Source organism: Cherax quadricarinatus, chromosome 27 (assembly GCF_038502225.1).
Source record: "Cherax quadricarinatus isolate ZL_2023a chromosome 27, ASM3850222v1, whole genome shotgun sequence".
Classification (NCBI taxonomy): Eukaryota; Metazoa; Arthropoda; class Malacostraca; order Decapoda; family Parastacidae; genus Cherax; species Cherax quadricarinatus.
Window position 1 is genome coordinate 26,099,090 of NC_091318.1, and position 27,373 is coordinate 26,126,462.

Sequence of the window (27,373 nt, forward strand, 5' to 3'; positions counted from 1 at the left end):
TTTTCCAAGATGCTACAAGATGCTTACAGGTTTAGTATTTCCAATTAAAAAAAAAAAAAAAATCCTTTTGTTAGAACAGTACTTAATTTTTTCAGTTGTGATATTTATTGAAAACTTTTCTTCAGGGTGCTGATTTTCTCTCAGATGACCAAGATGCTAGATGTGTTAGAAGATTTCTGTGAAGGTCTTGGTTATAAGTATGAGAGAATTGATGGTGGTATTACAGGTCTGTTACGCCAGGAAGCTATTGACAGGTAAGGATGGTTTTTCTTTGTATTTCTTTGGATTCATTTATTTCCTTTATTCTGAAATCATTGTAGGAAATATGTGATGAATTTATTTTTTTGAGACTAAGTAATCTTAAAGCCATGCCTAAAATGTGAAGATTCTCCTTGTTTTTATTAACAAGATTAAAATTTTGCAGTAGATGTCACTTTTTTGAGACATGTTAACAAGATATAATTTGGTTAAACAGTGCTACCCAAGCTTAAAATAAGCTGATACTTCACATAAAGGCAAATATCCTGTTACCTGAAGTTCCACTCCTTCCCTAGGAAAATAGTGAAATAATTGCCAGGGTTTGTTTTGCACCAAAACTAGCCTAGTAATCTTGCCAATTATTTTTTTAAGTAGCTTAATTTACCTAACCTATTTAAAAATTTGCATAATTTCATTGAGCTGTTTTCCTTGGAGAGGGAAGCGACCTTCAGGTGACCCCTTCTGCTAAGTAATTGCCTTTTGCTTGCTGTTTTTTCTTTGTTGTTAGCTGTAACTATTTTCAGATTTAATGCACCAGGAGCTCAGCAGTTCATGTTCTTGCTGTCAACACGTGCTGGAGGTCTGGGAATTAACTTGGCCACAGCAGATACAGTTATCATCTATGACTCTGATTGGAATCCACACAATGATATTCAAGCCTTCTCTCGTGCTCATCGTATTGGTCAGGCAAACAAAGTGAGTTGGGAGGATTGGGGGGGCTATTCTGTTTTGTTATTTACCATTTAATCATGTATGTAGGGCTGGTGGGTCCCTTTAAAAAATATGTTAGAAAATACAGTACATGTGGCATGTAGAGAATAGAAATAGAAATGTACAGTAAACACAGTCAGATAAAACTTGGGAATAACTATTTTGTTCATTAAGAATGTGCACTGATGCAAGTATATGTTTAGGTCATGATCTACCGATTTGTGACACGTAATTCCGTGGAAGAACGCGTGACTCAGGTTGCCAAGAGAAAAATGATGCTAACTCATTTGGTTGTACGTCCTGGCATGGGGGGATCCAAGTCCACTAACTTTTCAAAACAAGAGCTTGATGACATTCTTAGGTATGTGTACAGAACAAGTTATTGGTATGTGTGCAGAACACATTATTTCATGTTATGCAGTTAATTATTTAAAGTATTTATTTTTAAAAATTTTCATCCAAAAAATGTTTATTATATAAAGGTATCTGAAATTTTACCAGCTTGTTTTAATTTGTATACATACTGGCCTTATATTGAATTAATGTTATTTTTGTTTATATTAAGCACATTATTCACTCAATAGGTTTGGTACTGAAGAGCTTTTCAAGGAAGAATTAGGAAAGGAAGATGAAGCTATCCACTATGATAATCAAGCTATTGAAGAGCTCCTAGATCGTAGCAAAGAAGGTATTGAACAGAAAGAAAACTGGGCCAATGAATACCTCAGTTCATTCAAAGTAGCATCATATGTTACCAAGGAAGGAGAGGAGGTGAGATCTTTAATAATGGCTTTGTTAAAAATTTTTAATTTCGTTGCATTTTAACCCTTTGGCTGTCGTGACCCCAAATCCTAACATGTCTCTGTGTGTCGCAAAATATTAAAAAAAAAAAAAAATTTCTTACCAAAATGTTAAGATTAATTTGCTGATTGTTTTATGCCCCCCCAAAAAAAAAATTGTGATCACTACTTACCGAGATAGAGGCATAGAGTTGGCAGAAAATGAGCTGCGTATGGCAACAGCGGCGAATGCCGCTCACCTGGTAAAATTAGTTTTACTCCCATTTGAAGGTTTATTGTATTTTCCAATATTTTATTTTTTCAAGTAACTTATGTAGCCTGTGAAACCAAAGTAGGGTGCAATGTACATATGTGTACACGTATGCAACACAATAACTGCACAAGCATGTTAATGCTGTTCTTGCTGTTAAACAGCGGTTTAGTGCTGAAGGGGTAGTGTAGGTTGCAGAGATATGGCTGTAGACTAGTGTGGCTTTAATTGAAAAGGAGCGAGTACACAACAGGCAAAGTGAGGGGATGACCAATAGCTAGTCCGTGGAGGGAAGGTTGTTGAACCCGTGGGGGTAGGCCGTGAAGTGAGAGCTGGTAGGCTCCACGTCTCGCTGACCTGGGCAGGCCTAGAGAGGGCAGCACCATAGTGCCGCGGGATATGAAACTGGCAGACAGTACATGCTGTCTACAAACATTATCATCATTATATTGTTTACAAAACTTGTTTACACAAACCAACAATACAAAAAAATTTTTAATGCTATTATTCTATAATATATATACAAGTGTTACCGTCCTGCCAAGTGAGTGTAACACGAAAGCCTGTAATTGTTTTACATGATGGTAGGATTCCTGGTGTCCTTTTTTCTGTCTCATGAACATGCAAAATTTCAGGTACGTCTTGCTACTTCTACTTACACTCAGGTCACACTACACATACATGTACAAGCGTATATATACATACCCCTCTGGGTTTTCTTCGATTTTCTTTCTAGTTCTTGTTCTTGTTTATTTCCTCTTATCTCCATGGGGAAGTGGAACAGAATTCTTCCTCCGTAAGCCATGCGTGTTGTAAGAGGCGACTAAAATGCCGGGAGCAAGGGGCTAGTAACCTTCTCCTGTATATATTACTAAATTTGAAAGGAGAAACTTTGGTTTTTTCTTTTGGGCCACCCTGCCTCGGTGGGATACGGCCGGTGTGTTGAAAGAAGAAAGAATATACAAGTGTACACTCACTGGACACTTTCCTAGAAGTGCTGCAGCTTGTGGAACTCTTTGAACATGGTGTTATGTACAGTCCTGTTTTACACTCCTCACACATAAAATGAGAGTGTCTGCATTTTTGTTGGCAGGTTGTTGTGGTTGTGCAGGATGTTGTGGATGTGCAGGATGTTGTGGATGTGCAGGATGTTATGGTTGTGCAGGATGTTGTGGTTGTGCAGGATGTTATGGTTGTGCAGGATGTTGTGGTTGTGCAAGTTGTTGTGGTTATGTAGGTTGTTGCAGTTGTGCAAGTTCAAGTTGTTGTTGTGGTTGTGCAAGTTGTTGTTGTGGTTGTGCAGGTTGTTGGGGTTGTGCAGGTTGTTGTGGTTGTGCAGGTTATTGTGGTTGTGCAGGTTGTGGTTGTGCAGGTTGTTGTGGTTGTTCAGGTTATTGTGGTTGTGCAGGTTGTTGTGGTTGTGGTTGTTCAGGTTATTGTGGTTGTGCAAGTTGTTGTGGTTGTGCAAGTTGTTGTTGTGGTTGTGCAGGTTGTTGGGGTTGTGCAGGTTGTTGGGGTTGTGCAGGTTGTTGTGGTTGTGCAGGTTATTGTGGTTGTGCAGGTTGTTGTGGTTGTGCAGGTTGTTGTGGTTGTTCAGGTTATTGTGGTTGTGCAGGTTGTTGTGGTTGTGCAGGTTATTGTGGTGTGTGGGTGGTTGAAGCTGGCCTTTCTTGTGGATGTACATGACACAGCATTACACCACCACCAGCACCTACTACCACATGTACGTATATACCATCCCAATTGCAACATTACCCATACCTTCCTACCTACCTTCCTTCATACCTTCCTTCCTTCCTTCCTTCTGGTATCCTGGGTATTGCTTTTGGTCACAAACTCTGCAGGACCATGAAATTCATCTTTACTGACACTTCTATCTGTGTTAGAGCTATCATTTGGAAAGAGAAGAGTCCCAGATTCACCGGGGAGTCAGATATTTCTTAACGCTAGGCATGCTGAACAAGGACTACTGAAATGGCGTTCCCACAATGCACCACTGGCTCCCCGATTTTTTTATGCTGCGCACACTGACCATGGAGACCCATTCTCACATGTGGGCCTACCAGCTTTCTTTTTCTTGATTTGAAACCGCTAGAATTTTGGTGTATTAATATGTCAAAAAACATTGGCTCGTAAGACCTATATATACGGCTGAAACAGTCAAAGGGTTAAAGCATGCTATTTTTTTTTTTTCAAACTAAATGTCATGTCTTCACAGTGTTTTCAAGGTGAAGTATCTCAATTGTTATTTTTTTTATCTTGTCGGCTGTATCTATACATTTAAAAATATTCGTACTATACGTGTGTACAGTAGAAGCTCATGATTCTTGATCATGAGGATGGGTGGTATAGTAATGAAGGCTAAAATGGGCTTTCGATAACTAGTTGTTTGCTAATTGTTTATCACTTTTATTGCATCAGGAGGAAATGGAGGATGTTGAAGTGCTGAAGCAAGAAGCAGACAACACAGACTCTCAGTATTGGGAACGACTCCTTAGGCATCACTTCGAGCAACAACAGGAAGACTTGGCACGCACTCTTGGCAAGGGCAAGAGAGTCAGAAAGCAGGTAATTTTTTCTTAGCTGTTTGATGTGGCTTGTATGAACTGGAAAGATTAGGTGGGAAATACAATGCCTGCACTTTCAAGGAGGAGTTTGGGATATTTGCTGGTTGGAGTGACATCTGAACTGTTGTATCTGAGCACCTCTGCAAAGACTGTGAGTATGTGTGAATGATGGTGAAAGTGTTTCTTTGTTGGGTCACCCTGCATCAGTGGGAGAAGGCCGATATGTTAAAAAAAAAAAAAAAATGAAAAATTCAGCATTATACTAAGTTCATTTGTTTAGTGATAATACATTAAATGCCAAGCTTCTTTTTAATCAGAACTTGGGTTACATGATGTGGTCTACCCAGTTTATGTACTAATCTTGTGTTCTTAATATTAGTTTTTTTTTTCCATCAAATCTTTCCTTATACATGTACTGCATTATTATTGTATTGACTCCATCCTGCTATTAGACTGTTAAGAAGTAAGAATTTTTAATAGCTATGATAATCATAAATCCGTTAATGCAAATAAGGTTTCTGACTATTAATGTGTCTCTTGAGATTAATATTTATTTTTTTCTGATACTGGTTTATCTCTCTGCCAAACAAGGTTGTTGCTAACAAATACATAACTCTTTTGACTTTTTTATTCTACGATATATATGTCATTTTAACAGGTGAACTACAACGATGCAGCAGATGGTAGAGAAGACTTGACGTGGCAAGAACAAGGATCAGACTATAATTCTGACTTCTCCATGCCTTCTGATAATGACAATGATGATGAGTTTGATGAGAAGAATGAGAGTGAGTACAGTGGAACTTTATTATGTTATACTTTCACATGACTAAATGTTGAAAAGTTCCCCAAAAATATTTGCTACCCTTAAGGATGGCAAAACATATGCCAAAAGAAATTGCATGTGCTGGTTTGATAATCACAAAGTAGATATCATACTCTTAATTGTATTCCAACAACTAGTGAAACCTACCAGACGGGATTATTTTCCTTGACTCGGAGAATAATTAATGTAAAGACTTAGTATGCTTTTCCATATGTAGGCAGTGAGCCATCAAGTAAATGACAGACAGGTGAAACAGAGCGAGTGTTTATTATAAGAATGCTTCACGTGAGGAAAGTTTTTCAAGTTAATAGAGCATTGACAACTTTCTGTCAAGACATCATGCTTGCATTCACGATGGAGAAAAATAAAATTCATGCTCAGCTGGTTCTGAGTACAAGGCTGCTTGTTGCAGACACGCCCAACCAACATTCCATCCTCCCATAGTTAGGTAGCTGCCAGCTACCTCTAGTGAGTTTATACTTCAAAGCTAATAAAAAAAATATGGACACTCTTCCCCTCTCTGCCTCCCTTGTCAGTTCCAAATTATATTGGAAGTCAGGACGTGAGAATTGGACAGTATATATGTAACATGGCAGTAGCAGATTTGCTTATTCACTGTGGGATTACCACTCCATGAATAGGTACAGTGGACCCTCAGTTATCGGCCGTAATCTGTTCCAGAAGGCCGGTCTAAAAACGAAATGGCCGATAACCAAAATAATTGTTGTTTGCTTATGGAAGATAGGGAGGAGGAGAGTTTGTTTGGAAGGGGAATCCCCTTCCATAAGGATTTCAGGTATCAAAGCCCTATTTGGGGTTACTTCTCTTCTTTGTCTTTTACTGCCACTAGGGCCAGCTTGAGTCACTGGACCCCTGTCGCATGAAATATTTGTCCAGAGAACTCTGTTCTGGCGTCTCTTTAAGATTTCCCTAAAGTGGGACAAGGTTCTGTCACTGAACCTGTTGCAGATGTAGCTTGTTTCAGCTTGGTCAGGGTGATATTTCTCAGCAAAACCTTGCACCCTAGTCCACATTGCATAAATCTCCTTAATCTCTAAAGAAGGCACCTCCTTCACTCCCTCTTCCTCCTCTTAAGCAAGTTCCTGAGCTGTGGTCTGTTGCTGTTCCAGATGAAGGTCTTGCTGGTCTTCAGTGGTTAGCTCTTTCCTGTGGTGGTCCTCCAACTCTTCCACATCCTCACCTCTAACCTCCAACCCCACGGATTTGCCCAGAGATACAATGGATTTCACAACAGGTGTAGGGTCCTCAGGGTCAGCCCCAAACCCTTCAGAATCCCTCTCTTGGGACACATTTTGGCCACAGATTTCTCCAAGCAGAGTTCAAAGTCGTGGAAGTCACTTCCTCCCAATCCTTACCTATATGGAGGATACTGAAGTGCTTCCTTCAGAACTCTCTTAGGGTCAAATCTGTCCATGGTTACTTCAAAGCACTTTTGAAACACTGCTTTGGTGTACAGTTTTTTGAAGTTAGAAATGACCTGCTGGTCCATGGGCTGGATGAGAGGAGTGGTATTAGGAGGCAAGAACTTCACTGTGATGAAACGGAATTCAACAGACAATATGTCTACCAAGTTTGGAGGATGAACAGGAGAATTGTCCAGTACCAGGAGGCCCTTGAGTGGCAATTATGTTCGAGGAGGTATTTTTTCACACTCAGACCAAACACATCATTCACCTACTCTGAAAATTTGCCTTGTGACCCATGCATTATTGTTAGCCCTCCACATCACACACAGTTTACTCTTGAAAACATTGTGTTTCCTGAACACACTGGGATTTTCAGAGTGATACACCAGCAAAGGCTTCACTTTGAAATCTCCAGTAGCATTAGCACAGAACAAGAGAGTAAGCCTGTCTTTCATAGGCTTATATCCAGGCAGGGCTTATTCCTCCTGCATAATGTAGGTCTTCTTTGGCATTTTCTTCCAAAACAGGCCTGTTTTGTCACAATTGAACACTTGTTGGAGGAAGAATCCTTGAGCATCTACGTACCCCTTGAATTCTTGCTCACATTTTTCAGCTGCACATTTATCAGAACCTGCAGCCTCTCCATGCCTTTCACACTGTGTGTGCCACTACGCTTCTTAAGTCTCTCAAACCAGCCTTTGCTGGCCCTAAATTCACTAACAACAGCACTTGTTCCAGACATTTTATTTACAAGATCTGCATACAACTGCTTTGCCTTCTCACAAATCACTGACTCCACAACATTTTCTCCTGCTAATTGTTTTTTCCTGATCCACAACAATAATAACTTTTCCATATCTTCCATTATTGATGACCTTTGTTTCGTTATCACATTTACTCCTTTCGCAACATCAGCTTCCTTGATTTGTTCTTTCTTTGCCAGGGTAGAAGTGATGGTAGACTTGTTTTTTTCATGCATCCTGGCAAGTTCCAACATTCGCATACCACTCAAATTTTTCAATCACTTCTCTCTTAAATTCCATCGTGTTTCTCACTTTCTTTACCACAGGAACTTTACCAGGAACATTCTTTGGGGCCATGCTTGCTTACTTTGCAGTTGCACTTAATAAATAACAAAGAAAAACGCTGATTTATAGTGAGATGTTTGGATGAATGAGCAGAAGCTTCCTCACTCAGCCAGTGACACAGCTACACTGACTCAGGAATGTGCGAGCATCACCAGCTGATAAGCGAAATAACGGCCGATAACAGCAACCACCCAGGGAGGTACTACCATCCTGCCAAGTGAGTGTAAAACGAAAGCCTGTAATTGTTTTACATGATGGTAGGATTGCTGGTGTCTTTTGTCTGTCATAAATATGCAAGATTACAGGTACGTCTTGCTACTTCCACTTACACTTAGGTCACACTACACATGTACAAGCATATATATACACACCCCTCTGGGTTTTCTTCTATTTTCTTTCTAGTTCTTGTTCTTGTTTATTTCCTATTATCTCCATGGGGAAGTGGACCAGAATTCTTCCTCCGTAAGACATGCGTGTTGTAAGAGGCGACTAAAATGCCAGGAGCAAGGGCCTAGTAACCCCTTCTCCTGTATAAATTACTAAATTTAAAAGGAGAAACTTTCATTTTTCTTTTTGGGCCACCCCGCCTTAGTGGGATACGGCTGGTTTGTTGAAAAAAAAAAAATCTGAGTTTTCTTTGATTTTATCTTAATAGTTCTTGGTCTTATTACTTTTCCTTTTATATCCATGGGGAAGTGGAATAAGAATCTTTCCTCTGTAAGCCATGCGTGTTGTAAAAGTCAACTAAAATGCCGGGAACAATGGGCTAGTAACCCCTTTTCCTGTAATAATTACTAAAAAGAATAAGAAGAAAATTGTCAAAGTGGGAAGTCTGTGCGTGGATGTTGTGCAAATGATAAGAAAGAGATGATTGTGGATGTTATGAATGAGAAGAAGCTGGATGTCCTGGCTTTAAGTGAAACAAAGCTGAAGGGGGTGGGAGAGTTTCAGTGGAGAGGAACAAATGGGATTAGGTCAGGGGTTTCAGATAAAGTTAGAACTAAAGAAGGAGTAGCAATAATGTTGAAGGATAAGCTATGGCAGGAAAAGAGGGACTATAAATGTATTAATTCAAGGATTATGTGGAGTAAAATAAAGGTTGGATGTAAAAAGTGGGTTATAATAAGCGTATATGCACCTGGAGAAGAGAGAAGTGTAGAGGAGAGAGAGATTTTTTTTTGGAAATGTTGAGTGAATGCATGGGGAGTTTTGAACCAAGTGTGAGAGTAATGGTGGTTGGGGATTTCAATGCTAAAGTGGGCAGAAATGTTGTGGAGGGAGTAGTAGGTAAATTTGGGGTGCCAGGGGTAAATGAAAATGGGGAGCCTTTAATTGAGCTATGTGTAGAAAGAGACTTGGTAATAAGTAATACATATTTTATGAAAAAGATAAATAAATATACAAGGTTTGATATAGCACGTAATGAAAGTAGTTTGTTAGATAATGTATTGGTGGATAAAAGGTCGATGGGTAGGTTCCAGGATGTACACGTTTTATAAAGGGGCAACTGATATATCGGATCATTATTTAGTTGTAGCTACAGTTAGGGTAAGAGGTAGATGGGAAAAGAGGAAAATGGCAACAAGTAAGAGGGAGGTGATATAAACTAAGGGAGGAGGAAGTTCGGATGAGATATAAGCAACTATTGGCAGGAAGGTGGGCTGGTGCAAGTATGAGTAGTGGGGAGGGTTGAAGAGGGTTGGAATAGTTTTAAGAATGCAGTATTAGAATGTGGGGCAGAAGTTTGTGGTTATAGGAGGGTGGGTGCAGAGGAAAGAGGAGTGATTGGTGGAATGATGAAGTAAAGGGTGTGATAAAAGAGAAAGTTAGCTTATGAGAGGTTTTTACAAAGCAGAAGTGTTATAAGAAGAGTAGAGTATATGGAGAGTAAAAGAAAGGTGAAGAAAGTGGTGAGAGAGTGCAAAAGGAGAGCAGATGATAGTGGGAGAGGCACTGTCAAGAAAGTTTAATGAAAATAAGAAAAAATTTTGGAGTGAGTTAAACAAGTTAAGAAAGCCTAGGGAACGAAGGGATTTGTCAGTTAAAAACAGAGTAGGGGAGTTAGTAGGTGGGGAGATGGAGGTATTGGGTAGATAGCGAGAATATTTTGTGGAACTTTTAAATGTCGATGAAGAAAGGGAGGCAGTAATTTCATGCACTGGCAAGGGAGGTATACCATCTTTTAGGAGTGAAGAAGAACAGGATGTGAGTATGGGGGAGGTGGGTGAGGCATTACATAGAATGAAAGGGGGTAAATCAGCTGGAACTGACGGGATCATGACAGAAATGTTAAAAGCAGGGGGGATATAGTGTTGGAGTGGTTGGTATTTTTTTTAATATATGTATGAAAGAGGGGAAGGTACCTAGGGATTGGCAGAGAGCATGTGTAGTCCCTTTATATAAAGGGAAGGGGGACAAAAGAGATTATAAAAATTATAGAGGAATAAGTTTATTGAGTATACCAGGAAAAGTGTACTGTAGGGTAATAATTGAAAGAATTAGAGGCAAGACAGAATGTAGGATTGTAGATGAGCAAGGAGGTTTTAGAGTGGGTAGGGGATGTGTAGATCAAGTGTTTACATTGAAGCATATATGTGAACAGTATTTAGATAAAGGTAGGGAAACTTTTATTGCATTTATGGATTTAGAAAAGGCATATGATAGAGTGGATAGGGGAGCAATGTGGCAGATGTTGCAAGTATATGGAATAGGTGGTAAGTTACTAAATGCTGTAAAGAGTTTTTATGAGGATAGTGAGGCTCAGGTTAGGGTGTGTAGAAGAGAGGGAGACTACTTCCCGGTAAAAGTAGGTCTTAGACAGGGATGTGTAATGTCACCATGGTTGTTTAATATATTTATAGATGGGGTTGTAAAAGAAGTAAATGCTAGGGTGTTCGGGAGAGGGGTGGGATTAAATTATGGGGAATTAAATACAAAATGGGAATTGACACAGTTACTTTTTGCTGATGATACTGTGCTTATGTTAGATTCTAAAGAAAAATTGCAAAGGTTAGTGGATGAATTTGGGAGTGTGTGTAAAGGTAGAAAGTTGAAAGTGAACATAGAAAAGACTAAGGGGGCCGTCGGGCAAAATTCGTAACTCTTTTGTTTACCGTCCGATTTTCTCCAGTTTTGGTGCACAAGACAAAGTGTTTTCACTCTTCCTTGAAAATATTTATCAAAAATATACCTCAAACAACAACTGAGAAAAGACTGATTTACTGAAAATGCCCTTGTGCCCGAAGTCTTATGTGGGGCTACGTAAGGTTGTTTGGACACTTGGTGCCGAGAGAACAATGCTAATACTAATTTTGACAGTGTGCTCTCCTCTAAATAACTTATCGTTATCTCGCAAAAAAATAAAGTTTCTTAGTTTCTGGAATATTGAAAAAAAATCTGCCCTTTACTCCCACATAACTCCCAAAGTATTTGGAATATTTCCAAAAAGTGAACGGTGGAAATAAGAGAAATCATTATTCTACAATTTCTGTGAATATTATTCCATTTAATTAAGTAATAAAGGAAGCACTTTCTACTTTGGGTGAATAAGTTACTTGTGAGATATCGGCCGGGAACGCCGGCTGGTCCCCGTCTCAAAAAAAAAAAAAAAAATCGCGAAAATCGCATTTGTTTGGGTGTATTTCTTAGTAAACTGATGTTCTAGTGTAGTTATCCTCTTCAAAACCGTTTTCTCTTACTCAGAGACCAAAGAATACGACATGGAGAGGAGTAACTCATTATTTATCGAAATATTCCCGATAATCTCTCGTCATATTGTGGCCTATTTTATTCAGTCTAGAGTATATAACATGTTTGTATGTTATTTATAGTGTTTATTATATCATATTAGATCAATTCTGATAGACAAATAAGCCGTAGAGTTGATATATAAGCGTAATAATGAAGAGATTTCTCCTGGCACTCTCTGGAGCGGGAGCACTGCTGAGCATTCCCATATGGTTCCTGGTTGTCTCTAAGTCTACGGATAAGCTCCACCTACTGTTTTATGATGCCAAATAGTCAGTTATTATATTAGAAAGAATAATGCAAGAAAAAGCGATAAAAAACAAGGAAAAAACTCCAAAAAATATACGGGCCGTGAGCAGACTCGCTACCAATATCACCGTCACCATACCTGATATAAATGACTATAATTTCTTGTAGAAACGTCGTAGAACATTCATTCTGGTACCATTGTGTTGCCAGAGAGTTAAGTTATTTTTCTGTATATATAACTCAATTTCCATAATTTTTTTATTTTTGGGTGAGCGCGCGCGACAATTTGCCCTACAGCCCCCTAAGGTGATGAGAGTATCAAATGATTTAGTTAAATAAAAATTGGATATCAAATTGGGGAGGAGGAGTATGGAAGAAGTGAATGCTTTCAGATATTTGGGAGTTGACGTGTCGGTTGATGGATTTATGAAGGATGAGGTTAATCATAGAATTTATGAGGGAAAAAAGGCGAGTGGTGCGTTGAGGTACATGTGGAGACAAAAAACGTTATCTATGGAGGTAAAGAAGGGAAAGTATGAAAGTATAGCAGTACCAACACTCTTATATGGGTGTGAAGCTTGGGTTGTAAATGCAGCAGTGAGCAGGCGGTTGGAGGCAGTGGAGATGTCCTGTCTAAGGGCAATGTATGGTGTAAATATTATGCAGAAAATTCGGAGTGTGGAAATTAGGAGAAGGTTTGTAGGGCTGAAGGGGGGTTGTTGAGATGGTTTGGTCATTTAGAGAATGGATCAGAGTAGAATGACATGGAGAGCATATAAATCTGTTGGGGAAGGAAGGTGAGGTAGGGGTCGTCCTCGAAAAGGTTGGAAGGAAGGGGTAAGGGAGGTTTTGTGGGCTTGGGCTTCCAGCAGGCATACGTGAGCATGTTCGATAGGAGTGAATGGAGACGAGTGGTATTTGGGACCTGACGAGCTGTTGGAGTGTGAGCAGGGTAATATTTAGTGAAGGGATTCAGGGAAACCGGTTATTTTTATATAGCCGGACTTGAGTACTGGAAATGGAAAGTACAGTGCCTGCACTCTAAAGTAGGGGTTTGGGATATTGGCAGTTTGGAGGGATATGTTGTGTATCTTTACACGTATATACCTCTAAACTGTTGTATTCTGGGCACCTCTGCAAAAATAGTAATTATGTGTGAGCGAGGTGAAAGTGTTGAATGATGATGAAAGTGTTTTCTTTTTGGGGATTTTCTCTTTGGGTCACTCTGCCTCGGTGGGAGACGGCTGACTTGTTTAAAAAAAAAAAAAGAAAAAAAAAACTGGAAGCCGAAAAAACGGCTGATAAGTGAGTTGGCCAATTGGTGGAATGGCCAGTAACCGAGGGTTCACTGTACTCTAATTTAAATATTTGTAATTTATACTGAATATGGAATTGTACAGTGGTACCTCAGTATACATCTTTAATCCGTTCCAGGACCTTAGACTTATACCAAACAGGACGTATACCAAACAAATTTTCCCACAAGAAATATAGGGAAAATTATTATTCCATTCCCATGAAAAAAAAAATCCTGTTGTTATTGGCATATTATACATTGATGGGGTTGTGTAAAATAATTTAAACACTGCTTAATACTAAAATATGTAATTTAAGTACTGCTTAATATTAAAATATATATATAAATACAAAAGAATTAGATGAAATAAATGCAAATTTAACCTCACTTTGCTTTGCTGAAAAGAGTCGAGTGCCTACTAGGATAGTGCTGAAAAGGGAGGAGGAGGAGGAGGAAATGTTATCTTTTGGAAGGAGAGTCCCCTTCTCTTTTCTGTCTCTTTTCCCTATGTGGACCAGGTTGAAGCTCGCCAGGTTTGACTTTTACTAAGTCTGTCCAAAGAACTTTGCATCTGCCTTCTCCTCGGGATGTTTTGGAAATGTGACATTATCTGGTCATTCCAGAGAATGCTATTACGGCTTGTTTGGGCTTTGTTGGGGTGATACTTTTCTGCAAAGTTTTTGATGTCCATCCATTTGGCAAAGATTTCCTTGATTAATGAAGTAGGGGCTTCCTCTGTCTCCTCTTCTGAGCCTGAAGAGAGTGCATCCATCTTTTAGTCTTGTGCTCCTCCTCCTCAAGTTCCTGCAGCTCCTCAGTGGTTAGCTCTTCCCTGTGCCCCTTCACTAACTCCTCCACATCACTGACTCTAGTGGGCAGTTGTGGCTTTGTCTTGAGAGAGAGGTAAATAAGGGTAGCACGCGGTGTCGTGACTCATTTTGACCCATACAGTTCTAGCACGCGAGTTGTACTATTCCAAACGAAGGTCGTATACCAAGCAAAAATTCTTACGTCCAAACAGGACGTATACCAAGTTGGACTTATTCCAAAGTGGATGTATTACGAGTTACCACTGTATATGCTTTTGTGCCCACTGCTTAAAAAAAAAAGTGATTCAGTAATGAATTAACCCTTTGAGGGTCGACAGGCCCTCTCCGAGACTTGTTCTCAGGGTCGGCCAAATTTAAAAAAAAAAAAAATTATTTTTTCTTATGAAAAGACAGAGAATCCTTTCCCAATCATAATGACACCAAAAGTATGATTCTTACAAAAAAATAGAAGATTTACTGTTATTCAGACTGCTGTATTAGTGTAGAAATGGTATAAATAATATCAGCGCACTTGTGAAGGAATATTAGACTCACCAGTTGACGTGTATTGGACGCTTGACATAATTTTACTTTTGAACTTTGGTAAAAATCGAACATTTCTGCTACTTTGAGCTCAATTTCAAGGTACTTTTCATTGTAAAACCAGTCAAAATCATCTCAATTTCTGTGATATGTCTTCCATTCTATAACATGAGACCAAGAAAACTAGAATACAACAATAAATACCATACGAAAATACAGTGCAAAGTCGCTGTTTTATTCCAAAAACACGGTCAAAGTTTTTTTTTTTTTCTCATTATGCACTGTGTGCTGCAGGATTTTTTATATACTGCGCACACTGACCACATAGACCCATTCTTTCATATGTATGCCTACCAGCTTTCTCTCACTAGATTTGAGGGCGCTAGAATTTAGGCGTACTAGTACGTTAAAAACCCTGGGTCGTAAGCCGTACTAATACGGCCGAAACCCTCAAAGGGTTAATAATCATGTGGGAATTTGTGAGGTTTTTAAGAACACCAATATCCCCAGATGTGGTGAAGGATGATGTGGAGTTTGAATGTTTTATATTTACATGTTAAAGACATTTATAGATATTTGTCTCAATTGGTAGTAAGAGTAATACATTTAAAATTAAAAGTATGAAATGTTTTTAGCATGTATATATTAAAGTACAGCACTCACTTATATGTTTCTGCAGTGGTTGAGTCTTAGTCCTGGTCCCACCTCTCAACTTGCTGTTTGCCAAATTTACTCCCTCCTAGCCTGGCCTTATTGTACCTGCTCTTAAAGCTATGCATGGAGCCTGGCTCCATTATTTCCTTACAGAGATCATTTCACTTTCCGATCACCCTGAGACTGAAGAAATACTTCCTGACATATGTCTCTTAAGTTGTCTTTCTTGTGATATGGCTGTGAAACAGTTTTGGTTCAGACTTGGCATTAGCTACTGTGTCATTCTCAAATTGTCCTCAGGCTTTCTCCTCACCCTTGTGTATTTATTACTGGCTAATCTGCTTATTTCTGTTTTTATGTCCTTCACTTACTATAGGTTTTCCATACTCTTATGCTTCTTTTTGGCTCTGTGAAGTGTGAAGCTGCAAGTGTATGACATTATTCATACTGTCTAATCTAACTCCTGCTGCCAAAAGAAAGTAAATTGTACATTACCACACTTAAACATTTCATTGGGGAAGGGAAGATTTAAAAATGAGCTTTTTGGCACTTGTTTTGTAAACTTCATCATATTACATGAATTTAGCTTGCATGTGAGCTTTGAAAAATATAATGCATGTGAGTATTTACTGTACATAGGATGATTAAAAATTTTGGTAGTGAATTAGAAAGTTCTTATGTAGCAGCACAGTTGTGCATGGTTATAAGGAAATGGTTTTGTTGATTTTAGTCCATGAATCTTGACCGAACTAACAAGTTGTAGAATCGGTTGTAAAACATGGACAATAGAAATTTAGAGACATAGGAGCCTTGGTAGAGGATATCCTTGGCTTAAAGGCACTCTAGTACAGATGTTCTGTTGTCAAATGTTATAGATTAGTCCTTTAACCCTTTCAGTGTCAACACCCCTGATCCTTAACTCACTCTGTGTCGAAAAATTTAAAAAAAATTAGTTTTTCTTATGAAATATAGAGAATCTTTTCTGGGTGATATTTACACATCAGCGGTTTTGCCCATTTTGAGCCATATTTTCAGCCAGTTCCATTGTTCCAGTTAACTAAAATCATAGCAATTTCGCTAGAACTCCATTTGTTCTATTGATTGAGTACAAGAAACTGCCCATTTACCAACTTCAACTACCCAGTAAAGTGGTCAGAAATTGGCGTTTTGGCCAATTTCACACAAATTTCAAAAGATGCCAATTTCAAAATAGGGTCCAGAATAAATAAGGCAGACATTCCTGGCACTAAAATAACATTTTCTCTGTTCATTAGTCAACTCTCCAAGCCCCTCTTATATTGCTCTTGCTTTCCATTTTGAATTTTTATTCTCACAGAATACAGATTTACTGTTATGCAAACTACTGCATTATTATAATAATTGTATAAATAATGTCAACTCATTCATGACTGCATATTAGACTAGCCAACTGAACACATACTGGACAGTGATGTCATTTGTGTACTCTTGAACATCAGCAAAAATAGAACATTTCCACTACTTTGAGCTCAATTTCAAGGTACTTTTCATTGTGAGACCAATCAAAATCATCTCCATTTCTGTATTATATCTTCCATTCTATTAAATGAGACCAAAAAAACAAGAATTCAACCATAAATACCATACGAAAATACACCGCAAAGTCGCTGTTTTAAACCAAAAACACGGTCGGAGTTTTATTTTCTCATTATGCACTGCATGCTGCAGAATTTTTTTTTATACTGCGCACACTGACCACGCAGACCCATTCTTTCATATGTAGGCCTACCAGCTTTTTTCCTCCAGATTTGAAGGCTCTATAATTTTGGCGTAGTACTACGGGACTGACACCGGCTCTCAAGCTGTGGTACTACGGGACTGACACTGAAAGGGTTAACTGTGCCAAACCCAAAAATTAAAATTACTGTGTGACAAGATATATTTTTTTCTTACAGATTTAAAGAGTGCATTTTTACAAATCGAATAAGACTAAAATGAGTGGACTCTGATGAATCTTACAATTTATGGTGTTGAAGTTGGTGAAAAATTGATCACTCGTCAGCAGCAGCACTATAAATGTGCCAACAATATTTACATTTTACAATTAATTGGTGCCAAATTATGATTGTTTTTCGTTTTTTTATTGTTATATTTAACACCATGTACTCTAGTTTCTTATATTAGATGTGTTTCAAGGTGTTTCAGTACTTCAAACATGGGGAAATACATGGCCTGATATTGCTCCACATAGAATATACAGTATAAATTAGAGCAATCAGTTTTTTTTTTTCTGTTTTACTGCTTTGTGTTTTTAAAATTTTGTACAAGGAATATCTGTTAACATTGTTTCAAGGTGTAATATTAGAGGAAACGTGGAAATAAGTGACATTATTTGACTTTAATGGGTTATGCTTGGTTAAGTCTACACAGTGTGCTTATTGGCTGAATTCCACTATAATAAATTTGGAATAAGACATTTTCTTTTCAGTTTCACTCTGCTGGTAGAAAGCTAGTGGTGAAACAACAGGTCCTGGTTTCATTGTTTATTTATGCTAGTTGAGCAATGTTATCCCATGTTGCATAGCATGGACCTGCATGGTCTTAGATTTTTTTCAAAGGTGTGTGGGATTGTAGGATACCCAATCAGTTGAGCCAAAGTAAAATATATTGGCTGGTGGCATATTTAAAGGAGCAAAAATTGAGTCATACTAGTACAGCGACATTAAAAGGTTAATAAGATTTTTTTGAAGAGGGGTAATCACAGATGGAAGATTAAAATACTAGAAGTTACTGAGAAATGTCTTGACAAGAGTGAACAAATGGCTGACATTAAAAATAAACCTTCAGTAATAGTTGTTTTATGTAACGGTTATTTTCATTTTTAAAATCTGTAAAATTTCATTTCTGAATGGTACTCTTAACAGGTGAAGGAGGACGGCGATCCCGTAGGCGAGTTGATCGAAATGACAGAGACAGACCCTTACCCCCTCTTTTGGCAAGAGTTGGTGGCAACATTGAGGTAAAGAAATTCATTTTTTGATGTTTATTTTTTGTAGTGACATTATTAGAGCTCATCTTAGTGGTGTTTAATCTTTAATAAATTAATCATAAGTGTTAAATTGTTTTAGCACACCTTAACATTTATGATCCAACTTTAGCCATCAACTACTATTTAGGAAGGATCCTAGATGATCCCCAAAATTATTAACAGATACAGAATTGTATTTGTAAATTAGGTTTTACTTTTGCTACATAATGGAGCTAGTTATTCTTAATTGAAGCTTTTATTTTTTTGTGTGTTTTCACCTTGTTTGTAATATGATTCACAGCCTATGCACATTGCTATAGAATTATTTTTTTACAAATGTCTTCGAATTCATTTCAGGTTCTTGGTTTCAATGCTCGTCAACGAAAGTCCTTCCTCAATGCTGTCATGCGCTATGGTATGCCACCACAAGAAGCCTTCAATTCTCAGTGGTGGGTATATATGGATATAAGACTTTTTGAATTATTGTTGTGTCATTGTCGGAAACTCCATTAAGGTCAGTTTCCTCTTGAATTGTATAGCACTTATTATTACAGTAGTTGTTTCTTCATAGTTTATGAAAATCACATATCAAAAGTGATTTGGTTAAGACTGTTGAGTCAGGTATGTTTCACAGTATTTGGGATTCTGTACACACATTGGTTTTTCAGTTACATTGATTAATGTAATTGTTAATAAACTAGACAAATGTATATTTTCTAGTAATTTCTGATGTTAAATACAGTGAACCCCCACCTTACGATGGCATCGCGTTACGTTAAATCCGCCATACGATACATTTTAACGCAAAAATTTTACCTCGCCTCATGCTAAAAAACTCGCCTTACGTGATTCGTCCAGGACGCGTCCCACGTGTGGTCTCAGCGCCATTGTTTACAAGCCAGCCAGTGCGGTCGCATCTACGTATACATTCGGTACATTTCACATTATCCCAGTGTTTTTAGTGCTTGTAACTGCAATATAAGTCACCATGGACCCCAAGAAAGCTTCTAGTGCCATCCCTGTGGTAAAAAGGGTGAGAATTAGTATGGAAATGAAAAAAAGAGATTAAGGAAATGTGTGCAAAGTGGCTTGAAGTGCAAACCTTTATGGATGAAAATCACCCTGACACAGCTATTGCAAGCCGTGCTGGTGACTATTACAATGACAATGTTGTGAACCACTTTAGACAAATCATAAAGGAACGAGAGGTACAGAGCTCAATGGACAGATATGTTGTGCGACAGAGGTCCAGTAACTCTCAAGCTGGTCCTAGTGGCATTAAAAGAAGAAGGGAAGTAACCCCAGAAAAGGACTTGATACCTTAAGTCCTAATGGAAGGGGATTCCCCTTCTAAACAATAACAACTTCCACACACTCCCCTCCTCCCATCCCATCAATCATCACCAGATCTTCAATAAAGGTAAGTGTCATGTATTATATTCTTAGTAGAGTATCAACTGCGCATGTTTTCTTCAGTTTGTTTGTATTAAAATTAATATTTCATTATTATTATTTTATTAACACACTGGCCGATTCCCATCAAGGCAGGGTGGCCTGAAAAAGAAAAACTTTCACCATCATTTAATATTTCATGTGGTAAAAAAAAATTTTTTCATACTTATGGGTGTCTTACACTGATTAATTTGATTTCCATTATTTCTTATGGGGAAAATTAATTCGCCTTACGATAATTTCGGCATACAATGAGCTTTCAGGAACGGATTAATATCGTAAGACGGGGGTCCACTGTATTATTCTTACACAACTCATTGGTATAAATTACAGTACCCCATCCTTATTTTTTAATCATAGCTAAGGTGATTGTCTGCAATATTGATATACAGCCTCTCCTCACTTAACGATGGAGTTCCGTTCCTAAGACCACAACGGTAAACAAATTCATCGCTAAGTGAGGAGCATACTATAATGGTAGTGGGTTTGTGTCAACCATCTTTGATATTGCTTTAATGTCACCTTTGCACCACTTATAACATTTCTGGTAAACTTTTAAATGTTTATACAGTAGTATACTGTATATTGTAATAAACAGAATAGAGGAAATCAGCTCTAATATACATTATTTAGGTATGTATACTGGTCAGAGAGCCCGTCGTAAGTCCAAGTCATCAATAAATGAGTACAGGTCTCCCTCAACATTCGCGGGGGTTAGGGGATCAAGAGCCCCGTGAATGTTGAAAAATCGCGAATGTTTGGTGCCCCAATATATTGCAGGGAAATATAATAAAATAATAAAATGAAATAATCTATGTATATACATGTATATACGTACATGCTCCTCCCACTCATATATTTGTCCAATCTCTTTTTAAAGCTACCCAAGGTCCTATCAAAGCTAAAACCTTGGGTAGCTTCACATTTAGGTTGGATAAATACACAAGTGAGAGGTGGTTGGATTTGAATGGGTCTTGCATGCAAGTAAATAGAATGTTCAAAGCTTATTGCTTGGGTAGCATTTATTCTGTTATTGGGCTGGATTTGTGAAGGACCTGAATAGTATGGGCCAACAGGTCTACTGCAGTGTTCCTCCTTTCTTATGTTCTCATGAACAATCATAAAATACGTACCCGAGAACATCATAAAATATTGTACTGCCTCCACCACTGCCTCGTATTTTTATATAATTTCTTTCTTCAATTCTTTCGTGCTTCTCAGTTTCTTTACCAAAATTTATTTGGGCCCATGGTTAATTTTGTAGCAGTCACAGTCAATCAACAAGCACCAAACACAATGAATTATTGTGAAATGTTTGGAAGAGCGCAGAGGATAATACTCACTCCAGCATAAACAAAGCCATACTGACTGACGATGCCTCTACCACCCACTGCTTCAACCCTCGTATTTATTATTATTATTATTATTATTATTATTATTATTATTATTATTAGCAGTCATGAATGAGTTGACATTATTTATACTGTAGTTTAATAAATAATGAACAAACAAAACACTCACCAATCGTAAGGCAGACGAACTCTGATGACTTGTGATGATTAAAAAAATTTAAATTATAATTCTTTATTTCTCTATTGATATTACATGCAGTTACTGATGACAGTTGAATGGAGATGATTATATGGAGTGTAACTGCATGGCATGAGACATACTTTCACCACCACACAAACAGCAAGGACCGACTCGCACAGTGGCTGGAGACTGACCGACTGAGTGAGTGAGTGGCGGGTGGGAGGGCTGGCTGCCAGTTGTTATTATTATTGTTATTATTAATAACATGTAATATTATTAACATGTATGTATTTAATAACATGTTATAAATAATAATAATACATATTATTAATAACATGTATGTTATTAAATACCATTGCCTTGCCTCAATCACTGCCTCTACCACTCCAGTCACACTCAATCTACAAGCACCAAACACAATGAATTATTGTGAAATGTTTGGAAGAGCAGGGAGACTAATGTTTACTCCAGCATAAACACAGTCACACTGACGATGTGTCAACCACTCCCTCATATTTTTGTACAATTTCCTTCTTCAATTATATCATATTTATTATTATTATTATTATTATTATTATTACTATTGTTATTATTAGCTGTAGCAGAAATGTTTAATTCTTTGCAGTGTTCAAGAGTAAACACATGATGTCACCATCTAATACCTGTCCGAATAGCCATTCCAATATGCAGTCATGAATGGGTTTACATTATTTATACTGTAGTTTAATAGCAAATAATGAACAAACAAAACACTCACCACACTGAGTGGTGGGAGGGCTGGCTGCCAGTTGCTGGGATCGGAGGGGGGGTAGTAGGGACTCGCAGGTGGCGGGAAACTTAAATATGATTTGGCGGCTGGGAATTTGGTGGCTGGGAATTTGGCGGTTGGGAATTCGCGAATGTGTGAAGCCCGTGAAAGTTGAAAACGTGAATGTTGAGGGAGACCTGTACGTCGCTAAGTGAGGAGAGGCTGTATTTGAAGTTATGTTGTAGTGTGAAATTATTCTTGATTGCTTTCAGGTTGGTACGAGACCTGCGAGGGAAGAGTGAAAAGTGTTTCCGAGCCTATACATCTTTATTCATGCGTCATTTGTGTGAACCGGGCAATGACAATGCAGAAACATTTGCCGATGGTGTACCCCGGGAAGGCTTAAGTCGTCAACATGTTCTTACAAGAATTGGCGTTATGTCTCTCATTCGCAAAAAGGTAATTTCCTTAGTGATATTAATTCTGGTGACTGCAAGTGTGAGCATTACATTGTTACTAAATAATGAAACTTATTTACACCTATTTTGTTTATTAATAAATCTAGTCACTTAGTAAGCAAACTTGGAATTCATATTTGTGTGTGAGATTTGTAAAAGTGGCAGATAGTTTGTTTATTTACTGCATGAGTAACAAGGTGAAGTACAGTAGGGCCCCACTTATACGGCAGGTTAGGTTCCAAGCTACTGCCGGAAAGCAGACTTCACCAGAAAGCAGAACGCCATTTTTTCCACTTATACATGTATATAAATGCCAGATGACAAGTTTACAATAACATATATTGAGTTAGCAGTAGAACTTAGGCATTAAAAAACAATAAAAAGTAAAATATACACACAGTACACTCATTATTTATCTCAAAATATTCATAGTCTTAATGTAGGGCAGAAGGTGAGTAGCATTTACTATAAGAAGTTAGGTGTGGTAGCCCTCCTGGGCACCCCCACCCACACATAATATACTACGACAATGCTTAAATATATAGGTGGTAGGTTGGTAGACAGCAACCACCCAGGGAGGTACTACCGTTCTGCCAAGTGAGTGTAAAATGAAAGCCTGTAATTGTTTTACATGATGGTAGGATTGCTGGTGTCTTTTGTCGGTCTCATAAATATGCAAGATTACAGGTACATCTTGCTACTACTTCTTACATTTAGGTCACACTACACATACATGTACAAGCATATATATACACACCCCTCTGGGTTTTCTTCTATTTTCTTTCTAGCTCTTGTTCTTGTTTATTTCCTCTTATCTCCATGGGGAAGTGGAACAGAATTCTTCCTCCATAAGCCATGCACGTTGTAAAAGGCAACTAAAATGCCGGGAGCAAGGGGCTAGTAACCTCTTCTCCTGTATATATTACTAAATGTAAAAGGAGAAACTTTCGTTTTTCCTTTTGGGCCACCCGGCCTCGGTGGGATACGGCTGGTGTGCTGAAAGAAGAAAGAATGCTTAAATAGTGATAAATGCATATTTAATAAATGTATGGAAGAAGGTAAGGTACCTAGGGATTGGCAGAGAGCATGCATAGTTCCTTTGTATAAAGGCAAAGGGGATAAAAGAGAGTGCAAAAATTATAGGGGGATAAGTCTGTTGAGTGTACCTGGTAAAGTGTATGGTAGAGTTATAATTGAAAGAATTAAGAGTAAGACGGAGAATAGGATAGCAGATGAACAAGGAGGCTTTAGGAAAGGTAGGGGGTGTGTGGACCAGGTGTTTACAGTGAAACATATAAGTGAACAGTATTTAGATAAGGCTAAAGAGGTCTTTGTGGCATTTATGGATTTGGAAAAGGCGTATGACAGGGTGGATAGGGGGGCAATGTGGCAGATGTTGCAAGTGTATGGTGTAGGAGGTAGGTTACTGAAAGCAGTGAAGAGTTTTTACGAGGATAGTGAGGCTCAAGTTAGAGTATGTAGGAAAGAGGGAAATTTTTTCCCAGTAAAAGTAGGCCTTAGACAAGGATGTGTGATGTCACCGTGGTTGTTTAATATATTTATAGATGGGGTTGTAAGAGAAGTAAATGCGAGGGTCTTGGCAAGAGGCGTGGAGTTAAAAGATAAAGAATCACACACAAAGTGGGAGTTGTCACAGCTGCTCTTTGCTGATGACACTGTGCTCTTGGGAGATTCTGAAGAGAAGTTGCAGAGATTGGTGGATGAATTTGGTAGGGTGTGCAAAAGAAGAAAATTAAAGGTGAATACAGGAAAGAGTAAGGTTATGAGGATAACAAAAAGATCAGGTGATGAAAGATTGAATATCAGATTGGAGGGAGAGAGTATGGAGGAGGTGAACGTATTCAGATATTTGGGAGTGGACGTGTCAGCAGATGGGTCTATGAAAGATGAGGTGAATCATAGAATTGATGAGGGAAAAAGAGTGAGTGGTGCACTTAGGAGTCTGTGGAGACAAAGAACTTTGTCCTTGGAGGCAAAGAGGGGAATGTATGAGAGTATAGTTTTACCAACGCTCTTATATGGGTGTGAAGCGTGGGTGATGAATGTTGCAGCGAGGAGAAGGCTGGAGGCAGTGGAGATGTCATGTCTGAGGGCAATGTGTGGTGTGAATATAATGCAGAGAATTCGTAGTTTGGAAGTTAGGAGGAGGTGCGGGATTACCAAAACTGTTGTCCAGAGGGCTGAGGAAGGGTTGTTGAGGTGGTTCGGACATGTAGAGAGAATGGAGCGAAACAGAATGACTTCAAGAGTGTATCAGTCTGTAGTGGAAGGAAGGCGGGGTAGGGGTCGGCCTAGGAAGGGTTGGAGGGAGGGGGTAAAGGAGGTTTTGTGTGCGAGGGGCTTGGACTTCCAGCAGGCATGCGTGAGCGTGTTTGATAGGAGTGAATGGAGACAAATGGTTTTTAATACTTGACGTGCTGTTGGAGTGTGAGCAAAGTAACATTTATGAAGGGATTCAGGGAAACCGGCAGGCCGGACTTGAGTCCTGGAGATGGGAAGTACAGTGCCTGCACTCTGAAGGAGGGGTGTTAATGTTGCAGTTTAAAAACTGTAGTGTAAAGCACCCTTCTGGCAAGACAGTGATGGAGTGAATGATGGTGAAAGTTTTTCTTTTTCGGGCCACCCTGCCTTGGTGGGAATCGGCCGGTGTGATAATAAAAAAAAAAAATGCATATACAGTACACTCATTACTTACCTTAAAATATTTGTAGTCTTAATGTAGGGTGAAAGGTGAAGAGTATTTATTTGTAGAAAGTGGTGTGGTAGGTAGGGTAGTGGCCAGCCTGGCCATCCCACCCACTGTAAACAAACAGACGATGCTCTGATTGCAGTTCATAAACATTCATACAAGCACCTTACATTGTGTACAAGTTGTCTCCACAGTGATACAGTAAAATAAAAATAAAATACTTACATTCTCATGTAATTTTTAGGAGGAATGATGCTCTGACAAATTATTATTATTATTACAAATTATTAAAAATTATTATTACAAATTATTAAAAATTATTATTGCAAGTTATTATTATTATAATATCAAAAAAGAAGCACTAAACCCACAAGGGCCATAAATTTCTATATATAGAGTGAAGGCATATGAAAGGAATATTTATCTACAGTTATCCCCCAGTGTTTGACGAGAGAAAACGTAATTCTTCCGACACTCCTACAGAGCCACTTTGTAAACAAATCTCATATATGTCAATTTTTATTCTGTGGGTGTATGCATAAAGTTTATATGCTATGTAACGTGTTTCTTGTATAATTTTGAAGAAAATATCATAGATGGATTATTGAAAACGTCTTTATTAACGTAAAATAAGACATTTAATGTGCCCAAGAGAGATTATTATATAGTATGTATTACCATATAATAGTATTATAGTATTACTACGGCGTCATGAGTAGAGAGAGACTTAGTGATTTTAATGTGTACCTACACACCAGCACAGTGTGTAAGTATATTTAGGTACAGGTACACATGAGCATAATTATCAGAGTACGTTCATATAAAATACACAATAACTGTAAAACACTTGAAATTTTGGAAAGTTTCCGGACATAATAGCTGTGCTCACAGAGAATGTAAACAAACCAGGTGGGGTGTGCCATATTTGAAAGACCACTTTCTGTATAGCAAATTTTGGTCATAATTTAGAAATCGCCGTATTAGCGGAACGCCGTAAGGGAAAACGGCGTAAAGCGGGGCCTTACTGTACCTTAACTTCCATAGTTGACTGTAGGCCAGTAATTACATTTTATAATTTTCTACAGGTATCAGAATTTGAAACTATCAATGGCCACTACTCCATGCCAGAGGCACTCAATAAACCTATTGAGACTTTACCTGGAGATGGAGGGAAGAGCAATGGTACTTCAGCATCTGGTAAGATATCAGTTTCTTTTTTCTCTTCTCATTTATCCTCCTCGACTACTATTGCACCATTTCTGCATTATCCTTTACTACATCTGTTTGCTATCATTCCCCCTTTCCTCCTCTACTTCCTATTCCTCCTCTACTCCTTATCTTCCTCTTCTACTTGTCTATTTTTTTTTTTCCTCCTTTCTCACTCCCTTGCTCTTGCTGTTTCTTCTATTCTCTCCTTTACTCTGATATTACTTTTCTCCTCCTCTATTTCTCTTTCTTCCTCTTCTGCTACTTTTCCTCTTTTTAACCAAGTATGAAGAGCCTTGGCTATTGCCAAGCTATCATTGAAGTATTGGCACACTAAGATAGAACTTTGTTTCGAAAGTAAGGGATTCTGAATTAATGGTACTTGATTGTACTGCACTTCTTTTTCCACATAGTGTTATGTATGGCCCTTCTACAGCTCTCTTCACTCATTTCTTGATTTGTTTAAGCAAACCCCTACCAGTTATTTACTTTATTGCAAAGATATGAAGCTTCTCGTTTAAATATTTTAGGCATTACAGCCACTTCTGATTTGTTCTGGAGATTTGAGTATATGATCTGTGTTTGCCTTCAAACCGTTAGGAATTCTCTCTGGTTTAAAAGATACTACGCTAAAATTTTGTTTATCCTTATTCAATTTGATGGAGGGTTATTAATGTTGATGAAAGGCTCTTAATCTAAACAATTGGATCTGTACTTTCCTTCCTTGGATCAAACTTGAATGCCTTCCATTTTCCCTTGGTGCTTTGTGGCCCCTATTGGCTTAGGACACCTTTCACAAATATTATAATATTTGGAAGCTTTGTTTCCTACCAAATTTCTTGGTGTAACTTGAAGAAAAGCATATTACCCCATCAATTCATCAGTCCTTGCATCAAATTGTAGATCATTAATTTCTTTCTACAGTACAAATTTGTAAATAATTTTCTTCTGCTTTTTGATTACATTGTTCTTGCTTTGAGTATGATGTAAATTGCATACCATTTCATCACATAAAGTTATACAATACTTGCAT

The 27,373-nt window shown here is 38.2% G+C and overlaps 1 protein-coding gene across 14 annotated transcripts in view; it reads left to right on the forward strand.

Annotated features, from left to right (window-relative positions):
- The window catches only part of Mi-2 (chromodomain-helicase-DNA-binding protein Mi-2 homolog), a 108,962-nt gene that overhangs the window by 50,884 nt on the left and 30,705 nt on the right, over positions 1 to 27,373 (forward strand). For all 14 annotated transcript variants that reach the window (XR_011392490.1, XR_011392491.1, XM_053779938.2 and 11 more), the window contains 10 exons: positions 126 to 254; positions 783 to 954; positions 1,173 to 1,330; positions 1,554 to 1,740; positions 4,441 to 4,587; positions 5,245 to 5,374; positions 18,130 to 18,224; positions 18,591 to 18,682; positions 22,239 to 22,425; positions 26,220 to 26,331. Coding sequence is in view for 12 of the 14 variants with exons in the window: in XM_053779938.2 (XP_053635913.1) it covers positions 126 to 254; positions 783 to 954; positions 1,173 to 1,330; positions 1,554 to 1,740; positions 4,441 to 4,587; positions 5,245 to 5,374; positions 18,130 to 18,224; positions 18,591 to 18,682; positions 22,239 to 22,425; positions 26,220 to 26,331 (1,409 nt within the window). In the remaining 2 variants the exon portion in view is untranslated. The remainder of the gene's footprint in view (positions 1 to 125; positions 255 to 782; positions 955 to 1,172; positions 1,331 to 1,553; positions 1,741 to 4,440; positions 4,588 to 5,244; positions 5,375 to 18,129; positions 18,225 to 18,590; positions 18,683 to 22,238; positions 22,426 to 26,219; positions 26,332 to 27,373) is intronic.